Here is a 24009-nt window from a genome sequence, read left to right on the forward strand (position 1 = left end):
GCCCATCCCTAGCTGCCCTTGAACTGAGTGGCTTGCTAGGCCATGTCAGAGGGCAGTTAAGAGTCAACCACATTTCTGTGGCTCTGGAGTCACATGTAGGCCAAACCAGGTAAGGATGGCAGATTTCCCTCCCTAAAGGACATTAGTGAACCGGATGGGTTTTTCCGACAATCGACAATGGTTTCATGGTCACCAGTAGATTTTAATTCTAGATTTTTCAAGTCAAGGTCCAAATACATCTCAAAACAATTAACTTAATTTAAAAATAGTGCATCGCTATAATTATTGGTTTTAAATGCTCAATGTATTTCAAACTGCTGGAAGTTGCATCAAAATAGTTCCCCCCAGCTCACTCAGAAGTATGTTTTCTGTTATCTTGACCCTTCAAAATGTTCTAAATTCACAGCTAAAATTGCACTCTTGTGTACGAATGTTTTTAATCCTTGCTAGTTAATCTCGTAAATCAGTGTAAATGATGATCAGAGAGTAGGGTCATGCTCCCACCAGTCTTCATGCTACCGATTCCATAAGGGATTATCAAACTGTAAATCTGGCCCAGTTTCATGAACCATTAACTTAAAAATCGAGGCGAACTGAAGCTGGGGAACCAGAAAATAGTGAATAGTTGTTCCAAACTTTTTGATCGCCAGGCGTAACATTAGAAGCATTTGCAAAGTCCTGGAGCTGGGAGGCTGTCTGACTAGTATCATAATAAGTATAAAAGCAAATTACTGCGAATGCTGGAATCTGAAACCAAAAGAGAAAATGCTGGAAAATCTCAGCAGGTCTGGCAGCATCTGTAAGGAGAGAAAAAAGCTGACATTTCGAGTCCAGATTACCCTTTGTCAAAGCTAAAAGACATAGAAAGTGGGCGATATTTATACTGCAGGGTGACCGAATGAAAGATGAGTCATAGCCACAAAATATAGGCGAGAAGGCTGCTAATCACAGCTTACCCTCTGATTTCAGCTTCTTTGCCATTTGGCCATTCACTCCTTTTATTCTCTCTGTGGACTGCCATTAGCAGCCTTTTCCCCTGCTTTCTGTGGCTATGACTCATCTTTCATTCCCTCATCCTGCAGTATAAATATCGCCTACTTTCTATGCCTTTTAGCTTTGACAAAGGGTCGTCTGGACTCGAAACGTCAGCTCTTTTCTCGCCTCACAGATGCTGCCAGACTTGCTGAGATTTTCCAGCATTTTCTCTTTTGGTTTCATAGTAAGTAACAGCGTAATGAGTTGCAAACTCTTAACCTTCTGAAATAGTACAGATGTGCATCTGTAGATGTGACCGCAAGATGGATAGCTTTGCAATCGGAAAATTGGATTCAAGTACCGAGCACCTAGGGATGCACAATAAATGGTACTGATGAGATTAAGAGTGTGTGGCCCTGAACTCACTCCATGTGCTATTGGAGATTTCTTCAAATGGAGCTTGGGGCTTGTCATTTATGAATGTTCCTCGATTTCTGGCTTGTTCCTCTGAATTCGACATGTAGTCATGCAAGCAAAGGAGTGGTTGTAATCTGAAGAAAGAAAAAGAAAGCTTGCATTGACATAGTGCCTTTCACAGCTATAGAACATCTCAAAATGCTCTGCAGCTAATGAAGTACTCATGATGTGGGTTTCCTCCGGGTACTCCGGTTTTCTCCCACAGTCCAAAAATGTGCCGGTTAGGTGGATTGGCCATGCTAAATTGTCCCTTAATGTCAGGGGGTTTGGCAGGGTAAATATGTGGAGTTATGGGAATAGGAGCTGGGTAGGATTGTTGTCAGCGCAGGCTCAATGGGCCAAATGGCCTCCTTCTGCACTGTAGGATTCTATGATGTATATTCACTGCTATAATATAGGAAAGTAAGAAGTCTCACAACACCAGGTTAATGTGAGACTTCTTACTGTGCTTACCCCAGTCCAACGGCGGCATCTCCACATCATAATATAGGAAACGCAACAATCAATTTGCGCACACGAGGTTCCACCGTGTGACAATGAGCAGATAATCCATCTTTGTGATGTTGATCGAGGGCTAAGTATTGACCAGAACATTGGGGATAACTTCCCATTCTCTTCTTCAAAATAATGCCATGGGATCTTTTAACATCCACTTGGGAAGGTAAATGGGGCCTCGGTTTAACAGCTCAGCTGAAAGGAGGCACCTCCAACAGTGCAGCCCCCCTCAGTACTGCCCTGGGATGTCAGCATTTGTTTCTTGTGCTCAGGTCTTGGATTCCAGAAACTGAATTAACATGTGCGTAAGTACAGATCTGAGGTTAATCTCAGAGAATTGTTAGAATGTGGCACACACTACCACACGGAGCGATTGAGATGAATGGATTAGGTGCGATTTAAGGGAAAGCTAGATAAGCACATGAGGGGGAAGGATGTGTTGATAGAGAGAGGTGAAGTAAGGCTTGTGTGGAGCATAAACAGCAGTATAGACTGGCTGGATTGAATGGCTTGTACTTGTGTAATGTATAAAGTCTGTAGTATATTCTAGGTGTGAGGATTTCAACTGTATATTGCAACATTCTTCATTGAGTGCTGTTATGAATAAGAAACAAGAGCTGCGATGGCCCCACTAACCACGGGCACAAATCCCGCAATGGCAACTAAATCACATGAGGGAACAGGAACAGGATATGCACAGCGAGATCACAGAATGAGATCTTCTCCGGACTCAATTCCGGCCTTGGGTCATTGTCTGTGCAGAATCTGCACTTGCTCCCTGTGTCTGCCGTGGGTTTCCTCCGGGTGCTCCGGTTTCCTCACACAGTCCAAAGATGTGCGGGTTAGGTGGATTGGCCAGGCTAAATTGCCCCTTAGTGTCAGGGGGATTATCAGGGTAAATGCGTGGGAATAGGGCCTGGGTGGGATTGTGGTTAGTGCAGACTCAATGGGCCAAATGGCCTCCTTCTGCACTGTTGGGATTCTATGTGTTCTACGACTCTGAAGTACTTTGGAGCTTCTGATATCAGGAAAGGTGCTATGTAAATGCAATTTCCTTCCTACCTATTGATTACTTAATTAATTAGATTTTGGCGAGTGTGTTCAGCATGTAGAGTTAGTTCAGGGGTTTGCATTGCAAATTTAGCCGAATATTTTAAATCTTGAGCTTTACGAATGAGTCTTGCAGAGTTAAATTGGCATGTTTTAAGTTATTGATATCTTTGTGGCGAATCCTACAATTAGGTTTAAGGATATTCCCTCAATCTGAGGTTAGGTAAGAAACTCTATCAATGTAAGTTTTTCTTTATTTTTGAAGTTTCAGTATGTGGTCAATAATTGTCATCGTCTCTGCAATTGCTAATCAAAACCAAACGAGATTGCCTCCTGAGTGCATATGTTCCATATTTCCTCCATCATTGTACATTTTATCCTCATTGAATCCTTCCTCCAGTCCTCAACCCATTCACTAAGTTGGTCCAGATTTCTTTCTTTGTCAGTCTCCCCTACGTACATCACTCATACACATAGCTGGTTGTCATCAGCAATTTTTCAGGATGGGCCTGTGCTATTTTCTTTATGAATAATGTAAGCAGCAAGGGATCCAGCACAGCCTCCCTTCAGAATTCCAGTCACCACTCCTTTAGAACTTTTTTCCATCATTGTGTCCTATCTTCTAGACCCCAAAACAATGGGCGGGAGTTTACTGCCTCGCTCTTCCCGAAACAGTAAAATCCCGCCCGAGGTCAACGGACCTTCCCATTGTCCGGCCCTCACCCGCTCTGATTCCTGGGGCGGGTGGGGCAGTAAAATTCCTTGCCAATGTTTCACCCAACTAGCTAATTTATCATTCTCTCTCTTAACTTTATTTTCTTGGAAAGCTCCTTAAGTGTAATTTTATCAAATAACTTCTGAAAATGGAAGTGAACTTGGCTGGGATTCTCCCAGCCCATTCACTGCTCAGGCAACGCACGGGCTGGGAGACAACAGCGGGAGGCATTTCGCGAGGTTCCACCAGTCGCGAGACTCCCAAGCGCTTTGTTTTAGCGCAATCAGTTCCGTGCCTGAAATCGGCGCAGAGCTGATTATCATATGGAAATACAACTGCTCCCCACTAATGGGGAACAGGCATCCTCACCCTGCTAGTGGGGACAGGGGTCATTGAGCCCACCCCCCCCTCCCGGATGGTTGGGGCAGTGCAGTGCTAGCCTGGCACCCTGGCACTGCCCACTGGGCAAACTGGCACTTCCCACTGGGCATCTTGGCACTGCCCACCGGGCACTGGACAGTACCAAGGTGGTGGGGCATACTGGGGGTGGGGCATACTGGGGGCAGGGACCCACGGTCACTCTGCACTGGGATCGGTGGGGGAGGGAATGAGGAGGCGATCAGTGCTGTCCATCGTGGGGGATTTTGGGTCTTGTCATTGGGGTGGGGGGGTGGGGGTTAGCCATGGGGGTGGGTAGATTGGGGCTGGCCTGGTTTGGAGGGTAGGTCTTATGAGGAAAGGTTGAGGGAGCTAGGGCTGTTCTCTCTGGAGCGGAGGAGGCTGAAGGGAGACTTAATAGAGGTTTATAAAATGATGAAGGGGATAGATAGAGTGAACGTTCAAAGACTATTTCCTCGGGTGGATGGAGCTATTACAAGGGGGCATAACTATAGGGTTCGTGGTGGGAGATACAGGAAGGATATCAGAGGTAGGTTCTTTACGCAGAGAGTGGTTGGGGTGTGGAATGGACTGCCTGCAGTGATAGTGGAGTCAGACACTTTAGGAACATTTAAGCGGTTATTGGATAGGCACATGGAGCACACCAGGATGATAGGGAATGGGATAGCTTGATCTTGGTTTCAGATAAAGCTCGGCACAACATCGTGGGCCGAAGGGCCTGTTCTGTGCTGTACTGTTCTATGTTCTATGTTCTATGGCCTTGAGGGGGGAGGGAGATTGGGGCTGGCCGGGGGGGGCGGGGGGGGGGGGGGGGGGGGGCGGGGAGCGTGGAATCCAGAAGGCTAGTGATCGGAGGACAGCGATAGAGGGCCACTGTGCATGCGCCAATCTCCACACTGACAAATCGACACATGCACAGTGGCCCACTCAGCACTATGCTGCCGGCCTCTCAGGCGGGAATAGGCCCCACCTACCACTTTTCAGGTGGATCACACTGAGGCACTCTGCATTGCTTAGAATGTCGGAGATTCATTCTGGTAAGTACGCCCAAAAAAATGGACAGGAAATACTCCTGTTTCCTCGCTTGTTGGGCACTTAGTTTTGTTTTGAGAGAATCCCGGCCCTTATATCCATTGTATTTCCTATATGCTGGTAGCAGAGGGAACTTCAGGTTATCAATGACTGAAATCTTCTCCACCTCAAAACGTTTTTGTGCATTAAGGCCATTTGATAAACCTGTTTATAAGGGAGGGGCACTGTGCAGCATGATCTGTTGGGAGGCATTTAACAGTGTTACGGCACGGCTGGTGGTAAATTTCAAGCTACCCAAAGTCCCAGAAGGAAACATGAAACAGCTGCCAAAACATTTATTCCCACTTTTCATAGTATGAGGAGAGGTTCTGAAATCTGGATGTGATGTCCCCGACTACTTGTGATGATTTTATCGTAAAGTAAATGTTTATTAAAAATATAAAGAAAAAAATTACACTTAAACACAAAAATGGCTTCACACAGTCAACAGTTCTTTAAAATAGTTCCAAAGGATCTTAATTTAACTACCTTCAGAGCTAACCGTCCCTTTTTCTGTTCAGCAACTCCATAGACTTTAAAATCTATAGAATCCTAATAATTTTATCACACTTTCTTTGTTTTCTCTTGGGGTGTCCCCTGATGTTAACGGCAGCTGGTTTTTCAGGTTTGGCTTTGTTGAAACCACTTTCTGAGCGTTCTGACCAGCTATTCCTGCTGTCTGTTGAGAGACCTAAACTGCCAACCCCTCACAGAGGTTCAAGTATCTCCTTAAATATGTTATTTCTCTTTGATCCTTCATTGTCTCACTCAGTCTCTTGAGAAATGCTCTCTAACAGAATAGATTAAATCATAGAATCTGTACAATGCAGAAGGAGGCCATTCGGCCCATCAAGCCTGCACTGACAACAATGTCACCCAAGCCCTATCCCCATAATCCCACATATTTATCCTTCTAATCCCCCGACACTAAGGGTGGGATTTTCCAGCTGCTCTCGCTCCAAAACAGGAAAATCCCACCCGAGGTCAACGGACCTTTGAACGGTCTGCTACAATTCCTGTGGTGGGTGGGATGGGAAAATTCTCCTCTCTGGGTCAATTTAGCATGTCCATTCAATCTAATCTGCACATCTTTGGACTGTGGGAGGAAACTAGAGCACCCGGAGGGAGTCCACGCAGACACGGGGAGAATGTGCAAACTCCACACAGACAGTGACCAAAGCCAGGAATCAAACCTGGGTCCCTGGTACTGTGAGGCAGCAGTGCTAACCACTGTGCCACCGTGCTGCCCTAAATTCATTTCTTTACTTTAGCTCTTAGGATATAAAAGATGAGAAAACTCACCCTACCTTTACTTTACTTTCTTACAGGTTTTCTTGCCATCTTTATATATTCCTTTTTGAATCAAAACAACCCATTCAAATCTACTCCTATATTGCCCTGTGTCAATATCTGTTTGAAGTCCCTCTAGGTTCATCATATCAACCAATTCTTATTATTAGTTAAGACTCTCATAGCCACCTTCTCTCTTATTCCAATTACCACACTCATCAACCCCCAACAGCTTGCTTTCCAGCACATAAGTAATACAACAATGATTTTACCAATCAAAAAAAATTACAATGTCTTTGTTTTCTTTACATCAGCCAATTAAAGATAGCACACCTTAGTCCCTCAAAGACTGAAAACCCAAAAGCATCTGTTTCCCTTCTACCTAAACTCTGCCGAAACCCCATTTCCTAAACAGCAGTCATAAAACCATGGGTCAGTTCTAGCCAGTGATTAGCACACCGTACAGCTTAAATGACCAAGACTTGGGAATGGTCTTCAGTTCATTGAAGAAAATGATCTTTTGCACAACCTGTCTTGTCTTAAGCATTTCATCTCTAACTGAGCTGTTTCCTGAAGATGGCTGCCTTGGTGGCACAGTGGTTAGCACCACTGCCTCACGGCACCAGGGACCCGGGTTCGATTCCTGGCTTGGGTCACTGTTTGTGAGGAGTCTGCACATTCTCCCTGTGTTTGCGTGGGTTTCCTCCGGATGCTCTGGTTTCCTCCCACAGTCCGAAAGACGAGCTGGTTAGGTGCATTGGCCATGCTAAATTCACCCTCAGTGTACCCGAACAGGCGCCTGAGTGTGGTGACTGGGGGATTTTCACAGTAACTTCATTGCAGTGTTAATGTAAGCCTACTTGGACACTAATAAATAAACTTAAAACTCTCTCTTGCTGATGCTTCTTCAACACCTCACCTGTATTCAAACTGCTTCCTGGCGCACTGTGACTACTAATTGTATCGATTGCAAAGAACACCCTGTTCCCTATTCTCTTGGGTGCAGCCCAGACATGGTTTACAAAATACATGGCAGTTTAATTTTACTTGTTGCAAAAAGAAAATCATTTTAATAGCATCCTACCATTTCGTGACAGGTGTTTACCCAGATAAAAAAAACCCTGGAGAAGAACTCCAAATAAAAGTATTTAGGATGCAGATGCTAAATGTGTTATTTGAGTGACAAGGGGAATGCTTTTCACCCTCACTGCCTGGGAGTAAGATGGGGCACCCACCCGTTGAAGAACCCACCAAATGTCTACCCAATTGATGAACAATCTGTGCTTCAAGGTAAAAAGTACCGTTGTCATCTTTCTACCCTACTTGAGCATGGTGTTACCCTGGGGTGAGGCTATTGCTATCTATTGTCAAGCAAGAACCATCATGAGTGTGCGTAAGCAAGACTTACCTCTGGCATCTCCGGCTAGCCAGGTCAGAGAGAATGCAGTGAAAGACACTCTGCGTGCTTATTAAAAATAGCTTTGGTATGCAGGCAGCAAGGTCAGAAGTTTATGAACGAAGTTGCCAAACTAATCAAATACCAACGCAGGAAAAAATTCCCTGTAATAAAGGACAGGTTGAGTGCATCGTTTTTATAAACAGGATCAATAGGCAGTCTATAATAAGAGATATAATTTTACATTTTCAGGTGGCTGCCTTTCAGACCGTGCATCCTTCACATTCTCTGGAACAATGTACCTGGTCACACGCTGCCAGAAAAGCAGCCAGTGGTTTTTAATAACTGGAGATTTCTCTACGCACCCTGTATTCTAATAAAGCATTCCAAAATGCCTGACAGATAGGTGACCCAAAAAAAAGAATAATGGGACTGTTTGTACTTGATCCTTGGTGCACGGTGCTTTACACAGCGTGTGCTGCAACTTTGTGAATTGCGAAAGAAAGGTAGACGCTGTGGTGTGCAGAATGGGTTAATGATGGTTAAAACCAGCGATTTTATCCTAACCAACATGTTCAGAGTAGCAGATAGAAAGTGTCGTCTCTAGTTAGAAACATTGGGCGACACGGTAGCACAGTGGTTAGCAGTGCTGCCTCACAGCACCAGGGACCCAGGTTCAATTCCCGGCTTGGGTCACTGTCTGTGTGGAGTCTGCACGTTCTCCCCGTGTCTGCGTGGGTTTCCTCTGGGTGCTCCAGTTTCCTCCCACAGTCTGAAAGACGTGCTGGTTAGGTGCGTTGACCCGAACAGGCGCCGGAGTGTGGCGACTAGGGGAATTTCACAGTAATTTCATTGCAGCGTTACTTGTGACTAACAAATAAACTTTCAACATACACATATAACAGCTCTCAGGTGAGATACAAAACAACACCCATCTCAGGAGAGCAAAAGATCCTATGGTGCTTTTTGAAGAAGTTGAGTGGAGTTCTCCAGGTGCCTTATCCAACATTTATTAATGCCATCAAGGGAGATTTATCGCATTTATCTCAACCTTGCAGTGCCCCATTTGTCAGCTTTTTTTCCCCACAATGCTACAGTAGTAGCAGTTCCAAAGTACATCATTGGTTGCAAAGTGGTTAGAGGGCATCCTGGAATCATGAAAGATGCCAACGCAAGTCTTTTCTTTCAGACAGCACTGGTCCTTAGCTGCTGCAGATGGGAGAGCTAACCTCACCTGTTAACATGAGATGTTTTCATGTCATGGTTTATCTGCCATTCCTGGAATACAGCAAGGGAATCAGGAACTAGGATTTTGGATTCCAATAGCCAGTGAAGAACCATAGAATCGCTACAGTGCAGAAGGAGGCCATTCGGTCCATTGAGCCTGCACCGACAACAATCCCACTCAGGACCTATCCCTGTATCCCCACGTACTCACCCTGTTAGCCCCCGTGACACCAAGGGGAAATTTAGCATGGCCAATCCACCTAACCCGCACCTCTTTGGACTGTGGGAGGGAACTGGAGGAAAGACACGAGGAGAACATGCAAACTCCACGAAGACAGTCACCCAAGGTCAGAATTGAACCCGCGTCCCTGGAGCTATGAGGCAGCAGTGTTAACCACTGTGTCACCGTGCTGAAGAACCATTGGTTCTCTTGGGGGGGAAGGGGGAAACAAAAGGTTTTCTTGAGGGTACAAAGGAGAAGCAGTGGGTTGTGGCAATGGGGAGGGCGGAGGATGGGGATTGAGGAGTTAAAAGGGCCAACAAGTCAAAAATCTTTAATTTATAAACAAGGCTACCCTTCATTATCCATTTTATATAGTCACTTTGTGGGAAACCCTCTAATTTAAGGTATCTTTAAAGGTTTCACTAAGCCTTACACGCAGGCTCCCTATCATATGATATTGTTACAGTTGTTTAAATTTTTCTGTGCAAGGCAGAGGAGTAAGGGTAGATTTATATAATATCTATTTTAGCGGTGAACTGAGGCAACTGGATTGTCATCTCATTGCAGGATCTGATCCAGTACACTTCAAATTGCTTCGAATTGTCAAGCTTGCACCCTGCCTTGACAGAGCAAAAAAACGTTTCAAACAAGGCGTATCACCGACTCATTGGCAGCTTCAGGTTTCTCTCATACTTATAGGTTTCTTTATTGAGTAGTTTTTTAAAAGGGACAGTGGTCAGCACTGCTGTCTCACAGCGCTAGGAACCTAGGTTCAATTCCCGGCTTGGGTCACCGTTTGTGTGGAGTTTGCACTTTCTCCCCGTGTCTGCGTGGGTTTCCTCTGGGTGCTCCGGTTTCCTCCCACAGTCAGAAAGACGTGCTGGTTAGGTGAATTGGCCATACTAAATTCTCCCTTAGTGTACCCGAACAGGCGCCGGAGAGTGGCGACCAGGGGATTTTCACAGTAACTTCATTGCAGTGTTAATGGAAGCCTACTTGTGACACTAATAAATATACTTTCATGTTCAGCCCCTGCTAAGTAGATATCTATCCAGGATATCCTCATAAAACCCTATAAATCCTCTGTCATGCTATGAGCTGTGGGCTCAGTTGGTAGCACACTTGCCTCCGAACCAGAATGTGACAGCTTCCTGTTCCTGCCCTGGTCGACAATACTGAGGGAGGTGATGTCTTTCAAATGAGGCGTTAAACTGAGAGCACCTCCCAGGTGAACATAAAAGATACTGTGGCGCCATTTTGAAGGGAGGGGAGTTATCCTCAGTGTCCTGACCAATATTTATTCCTCCATCACCATGACAAAACACAAATTATCTGGTCATTGTCACGTTGCTGTTTGTGGGAGTTTGCTGTGCGCAAATTGGCTGTGCATTTCCTGCATTATAACTGTGACTACAGTTCAAAGGAATTTCATTCGCACTTTGGGATCTCCTGTGCATTTAAAAGGTGCTATTTTAGGTGCTTGCGCCTTTTATTTCTTTTCCATATTCATCAATAACTAGTTTTAAAATGCATAACTGAATTCATATACATGTCCAATACAAAGGCAAGTTGCAGTTCTGATAGATAATTATGTTAATGGGTACATGGAATCATCAAATCTGTACAGTGCAGAAGGAGGCCTTTCGGCCCATCGAGCCTGCACCGACAACAATTTCACCCAGGCCCTATCCCCATAACCCCACATATTTACCCTTCTCATCCCCCTGACATTAAGGACGATATTTTTCCGGCCACGCTTACCCCAAAACAGGGAAATCCCACCAGAGGTCAACAGACCTTTGCACGGTTCACTGTCCACCCGCTACAATTCCCATGGCGAGTGGGACGGGAAAACTCCCCCCCTCAAGGTCAATTTAGCATGGCCAATTAACCTAACCCGCACATCGTTGTACTATGGAAGGAAACTGGAGCACCCGGAGAAAACCCACGCAGACACGGGAGAATGTGCAAACTCCACACAGACAGTGACCCGCGGCCGGAGTTGAACCCGGGTCCTTGGAGCTGTGAGACAGCAGTGCTAACCACTTGATATTTTTAATTGGAAACAACAGCTACACTGCAACATCTATAGTTGGTTGTGTTGTGGGTGACTTGGACATTCTGACAATTTATAAGAAGCTCCCTAGCTATAAACATGAATTGCACGTTGAAAGTAACTTCACTATATTAAACCTACTGTAATACTGAAACCAGATGAATATTCTGGGGGACAATTCTCAAGGCAGTGCATCTGACATTTCATCAATGGATACCAGTATACCAATGCCATGCAATACATTAATGAACAATGTGCCAAGTATAATTGAGATCTATCCTTTATTCTGATCCATGCAAGTCACCAAGCTAGGGAATAGGGCAACCAAAATTTTAATTGGTGAGGAAGGTTCTCAAATGGTGCGAGAAACCACCGCTATATTCAAACTGACTTGAGAATTGCATTTCTACATGATAGTGAACACACTGATCAGTGCAGCATAAGTCACACTACCTACTCTCCAGTAATAAGCTTATTACATACAGCAGTACAGTGCTTGCCCATATTTTAACCCATGAGATACAGGGTGGGATTTTACGGACTCGCTGGTTCCGAAATCCTGCCCGAGGTCAATAGATCTTTCCATGGTCTCCCCCTCGCCCGCTCTGATTCCCACAGTAGGCGGGATGGTAAAATTCCAGCCACAGAGTATGCAATAGATGATAACTACCTTGTCACCTGTCTTCGCTGATCAGATCTGACTCCATTTTAAATGGACCACTTTACACATCTTTACACTTAGGGGCTGATTTTACGCAAGTTCACTTTGTCAACCGGAAGCCTCACAATAGCGTGTTAGAAAACTGGGCATGAAGGGCTCTCAATTCTCTAACCATAAAAACCAATCTTCAGAAAATCAGAGAAAGTGCACTTGAATTCCCATTACGTACCCTGACAATATCATGGGTCTATTAAATCCACGCAGGAACAGGAACAGACCATTCAGCCCCTTGAGCCTATTCCGCAATTTAATTAGTGCATGGCTGATTTGTATCTTGATTCTATTTACCTGCCTTGGCTTCGTAACTCCTGATGCCATTGTCTAACCAAAGGTACCCCTCTAAAATATTGCACCTTTTGGGATCCCATCACAATGCTGGTACATTGATCCCAGTATCCCTAAAGCAATAAATGTTGTTGAATATTTAATCAGCACTATTGTATTCATCACTGAACTAGTTGTGTGAGGTAAGGAATTGTCCTGTGAATAATAAGTGTCTTCTCTTGACTTCTAGGGAGCCGGGCTCTTATTTTTAGGTGCGTTAACAGAAATACACATGAAGAAGTGTCTGAAAACTTGTGCGAAATTGCAATGAGGCCAACACCAGAGGAGGAAGCCTGCAACATCCAACCCTGCCCAGCCTAGTACGTTCACTGAGCCCAGCTTTTTTCATATAAATGATCCTGTCTAATAGAAATACCCGTGTTACATTTGTCTGGGATTTTTTTTTCTCTCTGAGAGGACAGAATAAAGCTTAGTGTCTAAATGGAATGCTTGGTAAACCTGAGGCAGCCAGAGTGCCGTCTCTGCAGTAAATGGATGCAGCTTGGCTCCGATCCAGCCAAGGGGCCAAGAGAAACAGAAACTTAATCAAAGCCCCATGAAGCTATGAAATTGCACTGTAATAACAAGTAACCACTGGAGATTGAGCAGGTTTAATAAGAATGGAAACCTCCGGAAGCAATGTTTTCTGGTTGAGCATGTTACGAATGTTCTCCACTGGTGGCATTATTGAATGACAACAGGCGTGAAGTCTACCATTTTGTTTTCCTTCGATTTTTTTTTTATGTGGGGAGCTTTATCCTGCTCATTCAAGGTGAATATTGGCAGAGTGGGTTATTTGTGTGGAGAGGTGGGGGACATAAAGCTGTCCACATTTGTCACTCTCTAAATAGGCCCTGGCTAGGGGCATAATTAAAGCCCCCTCCTCTCATGTGGTCCAATAAAATACCTCATCCCTAGCCACTGACTTGCTGATTGTAGAATTTCCATTTCCCATTCTGGCTATAATGTGAAATGAAAATATTTTGGAGCCACATTTCCTCCTGCAATTTTTACTTTTAATGAAAATCAGGAACAAAGATCTCCATCGATCTAAAATCCTGTTAGCGTTTTCCTTTAAAAATAGTCGTAAATGGCCCACTTGTAGTTTCCAGCCCTGTGCATTGTTTGCATCACTCAGCAGGTCTGACTTGAAAAGTGCCAGGAATGAGGAAAAAAATAAAGTTTCTTCCTCCACTTTGAAAGTTGCACATTGTGCGATTGTGCTAAGCGCTTTGGGGGGGTCGGATTCCCACCGGCTTTTCCCCATCATCTGTAGCAAATTCAGCGGAAGAGCTGCAGAAAACCTGGAAAATTGGCATAAATAATGGCTGAGCGGGAGAATCCCTGTGGGGAAAGTCCTCCTTCCCCAACAAGCATGGAAAATAACAGCAAAGTGTCTGAGCTGAATGGGTTCATTCGAGGTGACTTTTATAAAGAATTAACTCCAGTCTTAAACGTCACTTCACTGAGGTTTCTACCCACATTCATTGTTTTTAAATAAAAGCAAAATACTGCGGTTCTTGTCCTATTTTCTTTGTCTTTAGCTCTGACAAAGGGTCATCCACAGTCGAAATGTTGGCTCTCTTCTCCCTCCACAGATGTTGTCAGGCCTGCTGAGATTTTCCAGCATTTTCTGTTTTTTGTGGCTGTTTTTAATTGATTGAATCGACATTCTCTTCCACTGCTTGTAAAATGCTGTTAAATGTCTTGAGATTGTGACAGGCACTACGTAAATGCCAGTCTGTCTTCCCGCATGTCTGTCTATCTTATCTTCCTGCCCTTTTTTTTGTTAATTCTTTCCCTCATCCTTGCATCCTAGATGTTTCCTTGGGAATGGTACTTTGCAAATGTCACAAGTAGGCTTACATTAACACAGCAATGAAGTTACTGTGAAAATCCCCTAGTTGCCACACTCCGGTGTCTGCTTGGGTACACTGAGAGAGAATTTAGCATGGCCAATGCACCTAACCAGCACGTCTTTCAGACTGTGGGAGGAAACCACAGCACCCGGAGGAAACCCACGCAGACACAGGGAGAATGTGCAAACTCCGCACAGACAGTGATCCAAGGGAATTGAACCCGGGTCCCTGGCAATGTGAGGCAGTGGTGCTAACCACTGTGCCACCATGCCACCCTCGGGCTAGGATAACTTCTTTGTCTCTGCCTCTCTTAACTTGTTACCATTGGCGATCATTAAAAGGTGAGAAGTGTATTTCTTTGACAATGTGTGGGCAGATCATGAACGTAACACATGTCTATTGCTTTTACCAAAGCTGGGATCTGGGCGAATGGTCGGAATGCAGTAAGACGTGTGGACCTGGGATACAACATCGACAGGTCCTTTGCAGACAAGTCTATGCTAATCGGACAACCACTGTTCAACCAGAACGATGCCGGCACCTGGAGAAACCTGAAACAACAACTACCTGTCAGCTGAAAATCTGTAGCGAGTGGCACATCAGGACAGAATGGAGTGAGGTAAACAGAACTCATGGGAAGCATGTCTACACCAGCTGGAATGAGCAGTGGGGCCTACTAAGGAACCAGTTTAGATGTGTCTTGTTATCAGTGTTGGCTATGAGTCGGTTGCAACCCAAACTTCTCAGAAGTCCAAGGCAAAATATTCATCACCATTTGCAGAATTACTTGGAGGAAAGGAAATAGAACATCACTCATGAACTCAAATAGACAGGACACCCACCATCCATGATAGGGTGTGTTTGTGTGTATGTCCTTCATTGAAAGAGGATTTGAGTCTAGCAATAGGTATATTGTAATGCAATTGTGCAGTGCATTGGTGAGACCGCACCTGGAGTATTGTGCGCAGTTTTGGTGTCTTTATCTGAGGAAGGATGTCCTTGATATAGATGGAGTACAGCGAAGGTTTACCAGCTTGATTCCTGGGATGGCAGGTCTGTCATATGAGGAAAGACTAAGTTGGTTAGGATTGTATTCATTGGAGTTTAGAAGAGCGAGAGGGGATCTCATAGAAACTTATAAAATTCTAACAGGATTAGACAGGCTAGATTCAGAGAGAATGTTCCTGATGATGGGGGAAGTCCAGAACTAATAGTCATAGTTTGAGGATAACGGGTAAATCTTTTAGGACCGAGTTGATGAGAAATTTCTTCACCCAGAGAGTGGTGAATCTGTGGAATTCACCACCACAGAAAGGAGTTGAGGCCAAAGCATTGTGTGATTTCAAGAAGAAATTAAATATAGCTCTTGGGGTTAAAGGGATTAAGGAATATAGGGGGAAGGGGAGATCAGGATATTGAATTCAATGATCAGCCGTGATCATTATGAATGGCGGAGCAGGCTCAAAGGGCTAGATGGCCTACTCCTGCTTCTATTTTCTATATTTCTGTGTCCTTCTCCTCTCCCAGTCGCAGCCCCCCACTCGCACCCCCCTCAACCTTTCTCCATCTCCCTCCCCTCCCTGGCCCTCCATCCCATCCTGCACAGGGCCAGGTTTTGAGACTTCAATTTGATGTTCGGGATACTTGTTTGGCAGTTGGATTTGTGAGGAGACAGTGGTGAAGTGGTAATGACTAGTAATACAGAGGGCAATGCCAATGCTCTGGAGTCTTGGTTTCAAATCCCACCGTGACCACTGGTGGAATTTGAATTCAATTTATTAATAATTGTGGAATGGAAAACTAGTCTCAGTGATGGTGATTGTCATCTCTATCATTGAATTTTGTAAAAGTCTATCTGGTTTGCTGATATCCATTCGGGGAGGAAATCTGCCGTCCTTACCTGATTGGACCTACATGTGACTCCAGACCCACAGCACTGTGATTGACTCTCAACTGTCCTCTAAACTGTCCACTCAGTTCAAGGGCAATTCTCGACCTTTTGGCTAAGGTCAAGCATAGGATGATGAAAATATTGAGATGTTTGTGATGTTCTCATTGTTGAACTGAAGCATCCAGAGCGTATGTCGATCTCTGAAGTTTCTTTCGTGTGAATATAGAATCATAGAATCCCTACAGTGCAGAAGGAGGCCATTCGGCCCATCGAGTCTGCACCGACCACAATCCCACCCAGGCCCTACCCCCACATATTTACCCACTAATCCCTCTAACCTACGCATCTCAGGACTCTAAGGGGCAATTTTTAACCTGGCCAATCAACCTAACCCGCACATCTTTGGACTGTGGGAGGAAACCGGAGCAACCGGAGGAAACCCACGCAGACACGAGGAGAATGTGCAAACTCCACACAGACAGTGACCCGAGCCGGGGATCGAACCCGGGACCCTGGAGCTGTGAAGCAGCAGTGCTAACCACTGTGCTACCGTGCCGCCCATATCATTGCACTTTACTGTTATAAAAAATTGAAATGTTTTGTAATGTGTCTTTCAGATTTTATATCAATAAAGTATATTTTTGCAAACAATAAATCATAGGACAAAGCGTGAGATCAGGTCTAATGCCTGTTCTCGTCACCTTGGATCTAATATATCTCTCGTGTGGGGACTGTGAATTTGATTTAATTTGAATTTGAATTCGTTTGTGGAGCGAGGAAGGATATAGATTCGGGGCTGACCCAGTCCACACTGTGCATTGGCTTTGTAACTCTGAGAAAGGAATAAAAAGTTTTTAAAATAATAAAATTTTAAATATTAACGATGGACAACAAATATTGGCCTTGCCAAAGACGCCCGCATCCCATGAACGAATTTTAAAGATTTCAATTCAAAATCATGAGGGTCCATTCAACGCCAAAATGGGTAGCCAATCAGCACCCTCTGGCAGTAACTTTCCCAGGATTCAAAGTAGTTGGGTAAGAAAACAAGAAATGGGAATTGTATAGTCAATGGAAAGACACACATTCAGGATGTTAATGGACAGAGATGCCTCATGGGTTCAAATGGATAATTCATTGTATCATAGAAACCCTACAGTACAGAAAGAGGCCATTCGGCCCATCGAGTCTGCACCGACCACAATCCCACCCAGGCCCTACCCCCCCATCCCTACAGATTTACCCACTAATCCCTCTAACCTACGCATCTCAGGACACTAAGGGCAATTTTTAGCATGGCCAATCAACCTAACCCGCATATCTTTGGACCGTGGGAGGAAACTGGAGCACCCGGAGGAAACCCAAGCAGACACGAGGAGAATGTGCAAACTCCACACAGCCAGTGACCCAAGCCGGGAATCGAACGCAGGTCCCTGGAGCTGTGAAGCAGCAGTGCTAACCACTGTGCTACCGTGCCGTGCCATGTATGAGTGAGTGCAAGACTCTTGTTGAAATATTTCAATGATCCCTGCATTTCTTTGAGGCAAGGCTAGGTGCACTTATCATGTGTGTGAGCCGTTATGTTGCTGCACAGGGCATTGTGCTGCAGAATTCAGCATCATGCCACCCGTTCGGGAGAAATGTGTGGCACGCACTCCTACTTTCACCCCATAGCCTCATCCAGCTGTGGAAATCTGGGCAGTAATTGGATGATCACAACTTCTGGGCATTGTCAGTGAGGCAGCACTGACTGGAAAGGAACACTTTTACCCAACAAGTGGTCCACCTCCTACAGTGGGCCTGGGCCCATTGGAGAGTAGGGAAGTATTAACATTCTGCCTCTGAGCTATACATCCCGAATGGTCATCCCATTGCAGCTCATCAGCTCTGGGCCAATCCTGGGGGTGAGGGGGAGTGGCTGAAATTACTTTGAGTAGAGGCTAAGTGACTTTTTTAGGTGCCGAAAGCCTGAATTATTTATTTTGCTTTCAATCCAATTGGGCCTCGGGGGTCCTGATCTGAGCTTCTCCACTTTGCAAGGCTGGATTGAGGTGAGTGCTACTGATGCCCCTTGGCAGGTGCCAGTGGCCCTCCACAGCCATCAGAACCACCCTTCCCTGGGAATGCGATGGCATCTCTGGCCTGTGCCCAAAGCAGGCAGGGTCTCCAATCAGCCACATTTCCACCAATGAAGCAGCCCCAGGAATTTTAGAGTCTTACTTTGTAATTGGAACAACGAAGAGATTAATAACTAGCAGTCAGTGAGTTGTTAGAATTTAGAATCCCTACAGTACAGAAGAGGCCATTTGGCCCATCGAGTCTGCACCGACTCTCTGACAGAGTATCTTACCCAGGCCTTCTTCCCGTCCTATCCCTGTAACCCCATACATCTACCATGGCTAATCCATCCAACCTACACATCTTGGGACACTAAGGGGCAATTTAGCATGGCCAATCCAGCCAACCTGCATCTCTTTGGATTGTGGGCGGAAATTAAAAATGTTATTTATTAGTCACAAGTAAGGCTTACATTAACACTGCAATGAAGTTATTGTGAAATTCCCCTAGGGGACCTCACAGGCAGAACATGCAAACTCCAGACAAGCAGTGACCCAAGGCCAGAATTGAACCCAGGCCCCTGGTGCTGTGAGGCAGCAGTGCTAACCACTGTGCCACTGTGCTGCCCCCAACTGAACATTTGACAGTGGTGGAATTCGATCCCACTCCTCTACAAATATTGCTTCCATGAATTCAATGACTTCTCATCAATGCTACCAGTGCAAGCAATTACTGTCATATCTGGTATTCATGATGTGGAGATGTGGACTCACCTGAAGAAGGGGCTTGGAGCTCCAAAAGCTTGTGTGGCTTTTGCTATCAAATAAACCTGTTGGACTTTAACCTGGTGTTGTTAAACTTCATATCTGGTATTGCCAGGGAATGTAATCAATGTAGTGGGACTAGGTCATATGTTCTGTTGAGCCTCCACCGCCATTTAATAAGATAATGGTGCAGTCACCATAGTCCCAGATGACCATAGGCTAATTTGTGGTGACTTAACCTGAGGGGCAAGATAGAGAAGGCAGGGCCTGTTTGGATAAACTTAGCCATTGTGGGAATTGAACCCACGCTGTTGGTGTTACCCTGCATCACTAACCAGATGTCCAGCCAACTGAGTTAAACTGACTGACACTGACAACAGAATTGGTTGATTTATTAAGGACCGATATTGCTGTTTGCTTTACAGTAACTCCATTATATCTGTTTAGTTGCCTCTAATTTTCACCCTTTTCTCAGTGCTCAGTACCTTGTGGTGTGGGACAAAGGATCCGGGATGTCAAATGCATTGACAATCTTGGCGATATTGTTGACGATGAAGAGTGCAACATGCAGCTGAAGCCTGTCGACACGGAGAATTGTGACATGGGCCCATGTGCAAAGAGTTGGTTCCACACAGACTGGAGTGTGAGGGTAAAGAAGATCATTCTCTAATTTGAATCCCTTTGTGCCAATAACACGCAGCATCATTTCTTGCACTTTGCAAGCTGAGTTTATTGGAGAGGATGTAATAGAATAGAGGCAGCCTTCCATCATCCAATTTAGCAATAAATAATGAGACAGAGATGGTGATCTGATAGTAAGGGAGCATCTTGGAATTGTACGGCCCCGCCCGCCACGGAATAGGAGCGGGCGAGGGGCGGACAACAAAAATGTCCATTGACCTCAGGCAGGAATTTCCGGTCTCTCTCGAGCAAGGCCATAAAATCCCGCCCAGAGACAGGAAAATAATGTCCAGCATCCGGTTATCAGGGCTGATAGATGGAGCACAAGCCAGCAGTTTAGATTTAAATACCTTGAAGAATTATCAAATTGCACAAATTGACAAAAGCTATAATGTAGCCTGTGAGTCAGGAAAGTGTTGATGGAAGTCCCACCACCTCGAGCAAACACCAAGAGACTTGAGAGCAAGCATGCTTTGCTGAGTTTCTCCAAGTCTACGGTGGCCTAACTGGGGAGGCGGTGACCAAGTGGTATTATTGCAAGACTATTAATCCAGAAATTCAGCTCATGTTCTAGGGACCCGAGTTCAAATCTCGCCACAGCAGATGATGGAATTTGAATTCAATAAAAAATATCTGGAATTAAGAATCCATTGATGACCATGAAATCATTGCCGATTGTCGGAAAAACCCATCTGGTTCACCAATGTCTGCCATCCTTACCGGGTCTGGCCTACATGTGACTCCAGAGCCGCAGCAATGTGATTGACTCTTAATTGCCCTCGGGCAACAAGGGATGGGCAATAAATGCTGGCCAGCCAGCAACGCCCATGTTCCATGAACGGAAAATTTAAAAAACACTGGCTCTTAAAGGGATTTCTGCCGACGAAGGGGTCATTTTTCAGACTTTTACTTACCCCAATTTGGGGCTAAGGGGAACCAAAGTTCTCACCGTTCTACATGAACACTGTGAGCTGTTACTGACTGGTGCTCACATCCTCCCATTCACTATCTCCACCCCCCCATCCCTCCCCCCACCTTGACCAAGATACACCCTGGGCCAGATTGGCATTCCAAGTCAGTGTTTGAAAGCGCCAACACAGCAAGCTGCCCGTAGACATACAATTGCCATCAACACACAGCTCACCCGTATTATGACATTGAGGTTTGAGGCCCAGTTTCAAGCTAATCTCAAACCAGAATCCTCCCCCGCCCCCTTTCCCAGGAGCTGAATTTATCCATGTTTTACAGCACCTGGCAAAAGCAAAGGCGAGAGTTGAAACGATCGACATCCTCCATTAGGTTCATGTGTGGAATGACAGCAGTTCAATGAAAATTCCTCCTTCTGTCGCTTTTATCTCTCGAATGTTTTAATCTCTGGAAGGATTTATTTACAGGAGGTTTTGGTTGTGGGAAGTTTAATATCCGAAAGAACTTGAGCTTAGGAAGGGGTTAATCTTTGGGGTCGAGGAGTTGGCATTAACTCTGGGAGGGGGGGATTTACATCTGGGAGGTTTTGTATCCACCAGTATATAACAGGGTGCCCTCTATGTTATTTTCTGTGGCGCAGTTTGCTGTAATTGTTTAGTTATCAGGCATTTGGTTTGTATCTTGCCGCAGTGTTCTGCAGAGTGTGGACCCGGCATCCAGACCAGATCGGTTGTGTGTTTGATGAATCACATCAGCAGCTTACCTTTGGAAGGCTGCGGAGTTGAGAAGCCTGAGGATGTCAGGCCTTGCAACTTTGGTCCCTGCAATGAGGATGTCAGGTGGTTCACTGGACCATGGAGCCAGGTACGTTGGGAATTTTGCATGGCGCAGCAGCTGAATGATCGCTGGTAAGTGGGCATGGTAATAATTTGCTACATTCTCGTGTTTGATCCGCCAAATGGGAATTTACTGTTTCAATTGAAAAGCAGCATTTGGGATTGTAAATAACCTTTCTTTCATCCTGCTGCCCTGTACGGTCCATGTGGAGTCAATCATCATTCTCAAAATCCCTTTCTGCTGTTCCCTAGTCGGTTTGATATTAGTTATTATCTAAGGTAAATGTCTATCAGTTGGGTGTGAATTGTATTCAGCTGTTTGGCATTATCTGAACACTCACATTTGCTCATATGTCTATAGGAATGATATTTTAATTTATTAAGTTTCCTTTAAAGTTTCCATTTATTTTTGTTTTGTTACAGCGCCCCTTTAAAATGCAGCACTTAATTGGTAATGCATGTACAAAAGAGTATATATATAGGAGCAGGCTGAAGGTTAAAGTTTAAAGTTTATTTTTCAGTGTCATAAATAGGCTTATATTAACACTGCAATGAAGTTATTGGGGCAGCATGGTGGCACAGTGGTTAGCACTGCTGCCTCACAGCACCAGGGACCCGGGTTCAATTTTGCCTAGGGTCTGTGTGGAGTTTGCACATTCTCCCCGTGTCTGCGTGGGTTTCCTCCGGGTGCTCCGGTTTCCCCCCGTGGTCCAAAGATGTGCAGGTTAGGTGGATTGGCCATGCTAAATTGCCGCTTAGTGTCCCACGATGTGTAGGTTAGGGGGATTAGCGGGGTAAATACATGGGGTTACGTGGATAGGGTCTGGGTGGGATGCTCTGTCAGCAAGTCGGTACATACTCGATGGGCCAAATGGCCTGCTTCTGCACTCTAGGGATTCTATGATTCTATGAAAAAATCCACTAGTCGCCTCATCCTGGTGCCTGTTTGGGTACACTGAGGGAGAATTTAGCATGGCCAATGCACCTAACCAGCACGTCTTTCGGACTGTGGGAGGAAACCCACGCAGACATGGGGAGAACGTGCAAACTCCATACAGACAGTGACCCAAGCCGGAATTGAACCCGGGCCCTGGCGCTGTGCCACTGTTTGTTTGGAGGCACACAGCATAAATACTGGAATACAAAGGACAATTTTGAAATTTGCTAATGATATCAAGCTTAGGGGGGTGGAGACAATGAGAATGATAACAATATACTGCAATAAGACAGTGACAGGCTAACAGCATGGGCAGACAAGTAGCAGATGGAATTTATTACAGAAAAGTGTGAGGCGAAGCAGTTTGGCACGAAGAGTAAGGATCGGATAGGATAGGATAGGGAGGGACTTAATGACACAGTTTGAAAGCATATGCAGGGACAAAAGGGACCTGAGGCTTCACGTGCATAGAAACGTGGAGGTGGCAGGGCATAATCAGAGTATTTTCTTTTCCATTTGCTCAGAGGGCATTTTTAAGAGTCAACCACATTGCCAGAGTAGAGAAATGGGCACAATACTCCCTCTGTGGTCTAACCAGAGCGTTCTAAAGGTTCAGCATAACTTGTCTGCTTTTGTACTCATACCTCTATTTATGAACCCAAGATCTCATCTTACTAGGGGAGGCGGTGGCGGAGTGGTATTGTCACTGGACTAGTAATCCAGAGATCTGGAGACCTGGGTTCCAAATCCCACCACGGCAAAATTTGAACTCAATAAAAATCTGGAAGTTTAAAGTTTAGTCTAGTCTAGTCAATTGTCATTAAAAATCCATCTGGTTCACTAATGTCCTGTAGGGGAGGAAACCTGCCCTCCTTGGCTGGTCTAGCCTACATGTGACTCCAGATCTACAGCAATGTGATTGACACTTAATTGCCTTCAGGGATGGGCAGTGACACACAAATGCCATGAAAGAATAAAGAAAACTGCCCCAACAAGCATGGCAAGGGCAGATAGAGCACAACCTAGATACAGAGTAAGATTCCCTCTACACTGCTCCATCAAACATTCTCAGGTCAGATACAGAACCCTAGATATTTACAGCACAGAAGACCATTGGCTCATCATGGGTGACAGTTCTTTGCTAATCCAATCTAAAAATAATCCCACAGCCCCTGTTCTCTCCCCATAACTTGGTAACTTCCCATCGTTCTAATACATATCCATATTTTCCCTGATAATTATTGATGTATGTCTCAACTAGACGGTGCAAGGAAATTTGTCCTAACTTTTCTCCTCACTCCACAGAGTCACGAGCCAGTAGAAATAATCTTTACCAATTCAATCTATCAACATTCCCCATAACTTTAAAAATCTTTATTAAATCTCCTCCGAGCATTTTCCACTCTGATGCAAATAAGCCAACATCCCAAGTCTCTCCTAACTACAGTTTCCCAAACTTGGCATCTTGGTGAATTTTACTGGGTGTTTTCTACAGTATTATTGATATTGTAGTGCCTGAAGCTGTACGCAGTTTGAAACTGTAACGTAACCAATGTTCAGTTTAAATTCAACATTATTTTGCTCTTGTATTCTAAGCTGCTGTTCATAAGACCCAAAATTGTATCAGCCTTTTTTTT

At 44.9% G+C, this 24009-nt stretch overlaps 1 protein-coding gene across 1 annotated transcript in view; it reads left to right on the forward strand.

The window, feature by feature from the left end:
* Positions 1–24009, forward strand: part of LOC144479147 (thrombospondin type-1 domain-containing protein 4-like) — a gene marked incomplete at its 5' end in the record, with an annotated part of 401941 nt that overhangs the window by 358408 nt on the left and 19524 nt on the right. The window contains 4 exons of the mRNA XM_078211401.1: positions 12610–12739; positions 14693–14897; positions 19467–19640; positions 21290–21463. Coding sequence (XP_078067527.1) covers positions 12610–12739; positions 14693–14897; positions 19467–19640; positions 21290–21463 — 683 coding nt within the window. The remainder of the gene's footprint in view (positions 1–12609; positions 12740–14692; positions 14898–19466; positions 19641–21289; positions 21464–24009) is intronic.

Source organism: Mustelus asterias, chromosome 1, assembly GCF_964213995.1.
Source record: "Mustelus asterias chromosome 1, sMusAst1.hap1.1, whole genome shotgun sequence".
Classification (NCBI taxonomy): domain Eukaryota; kingdom Metazoa; phylum Chordata; class Chondrichthyes; order Carcharhiniformes; family Triakidae; genus Mustelus; species Mustelus asterias.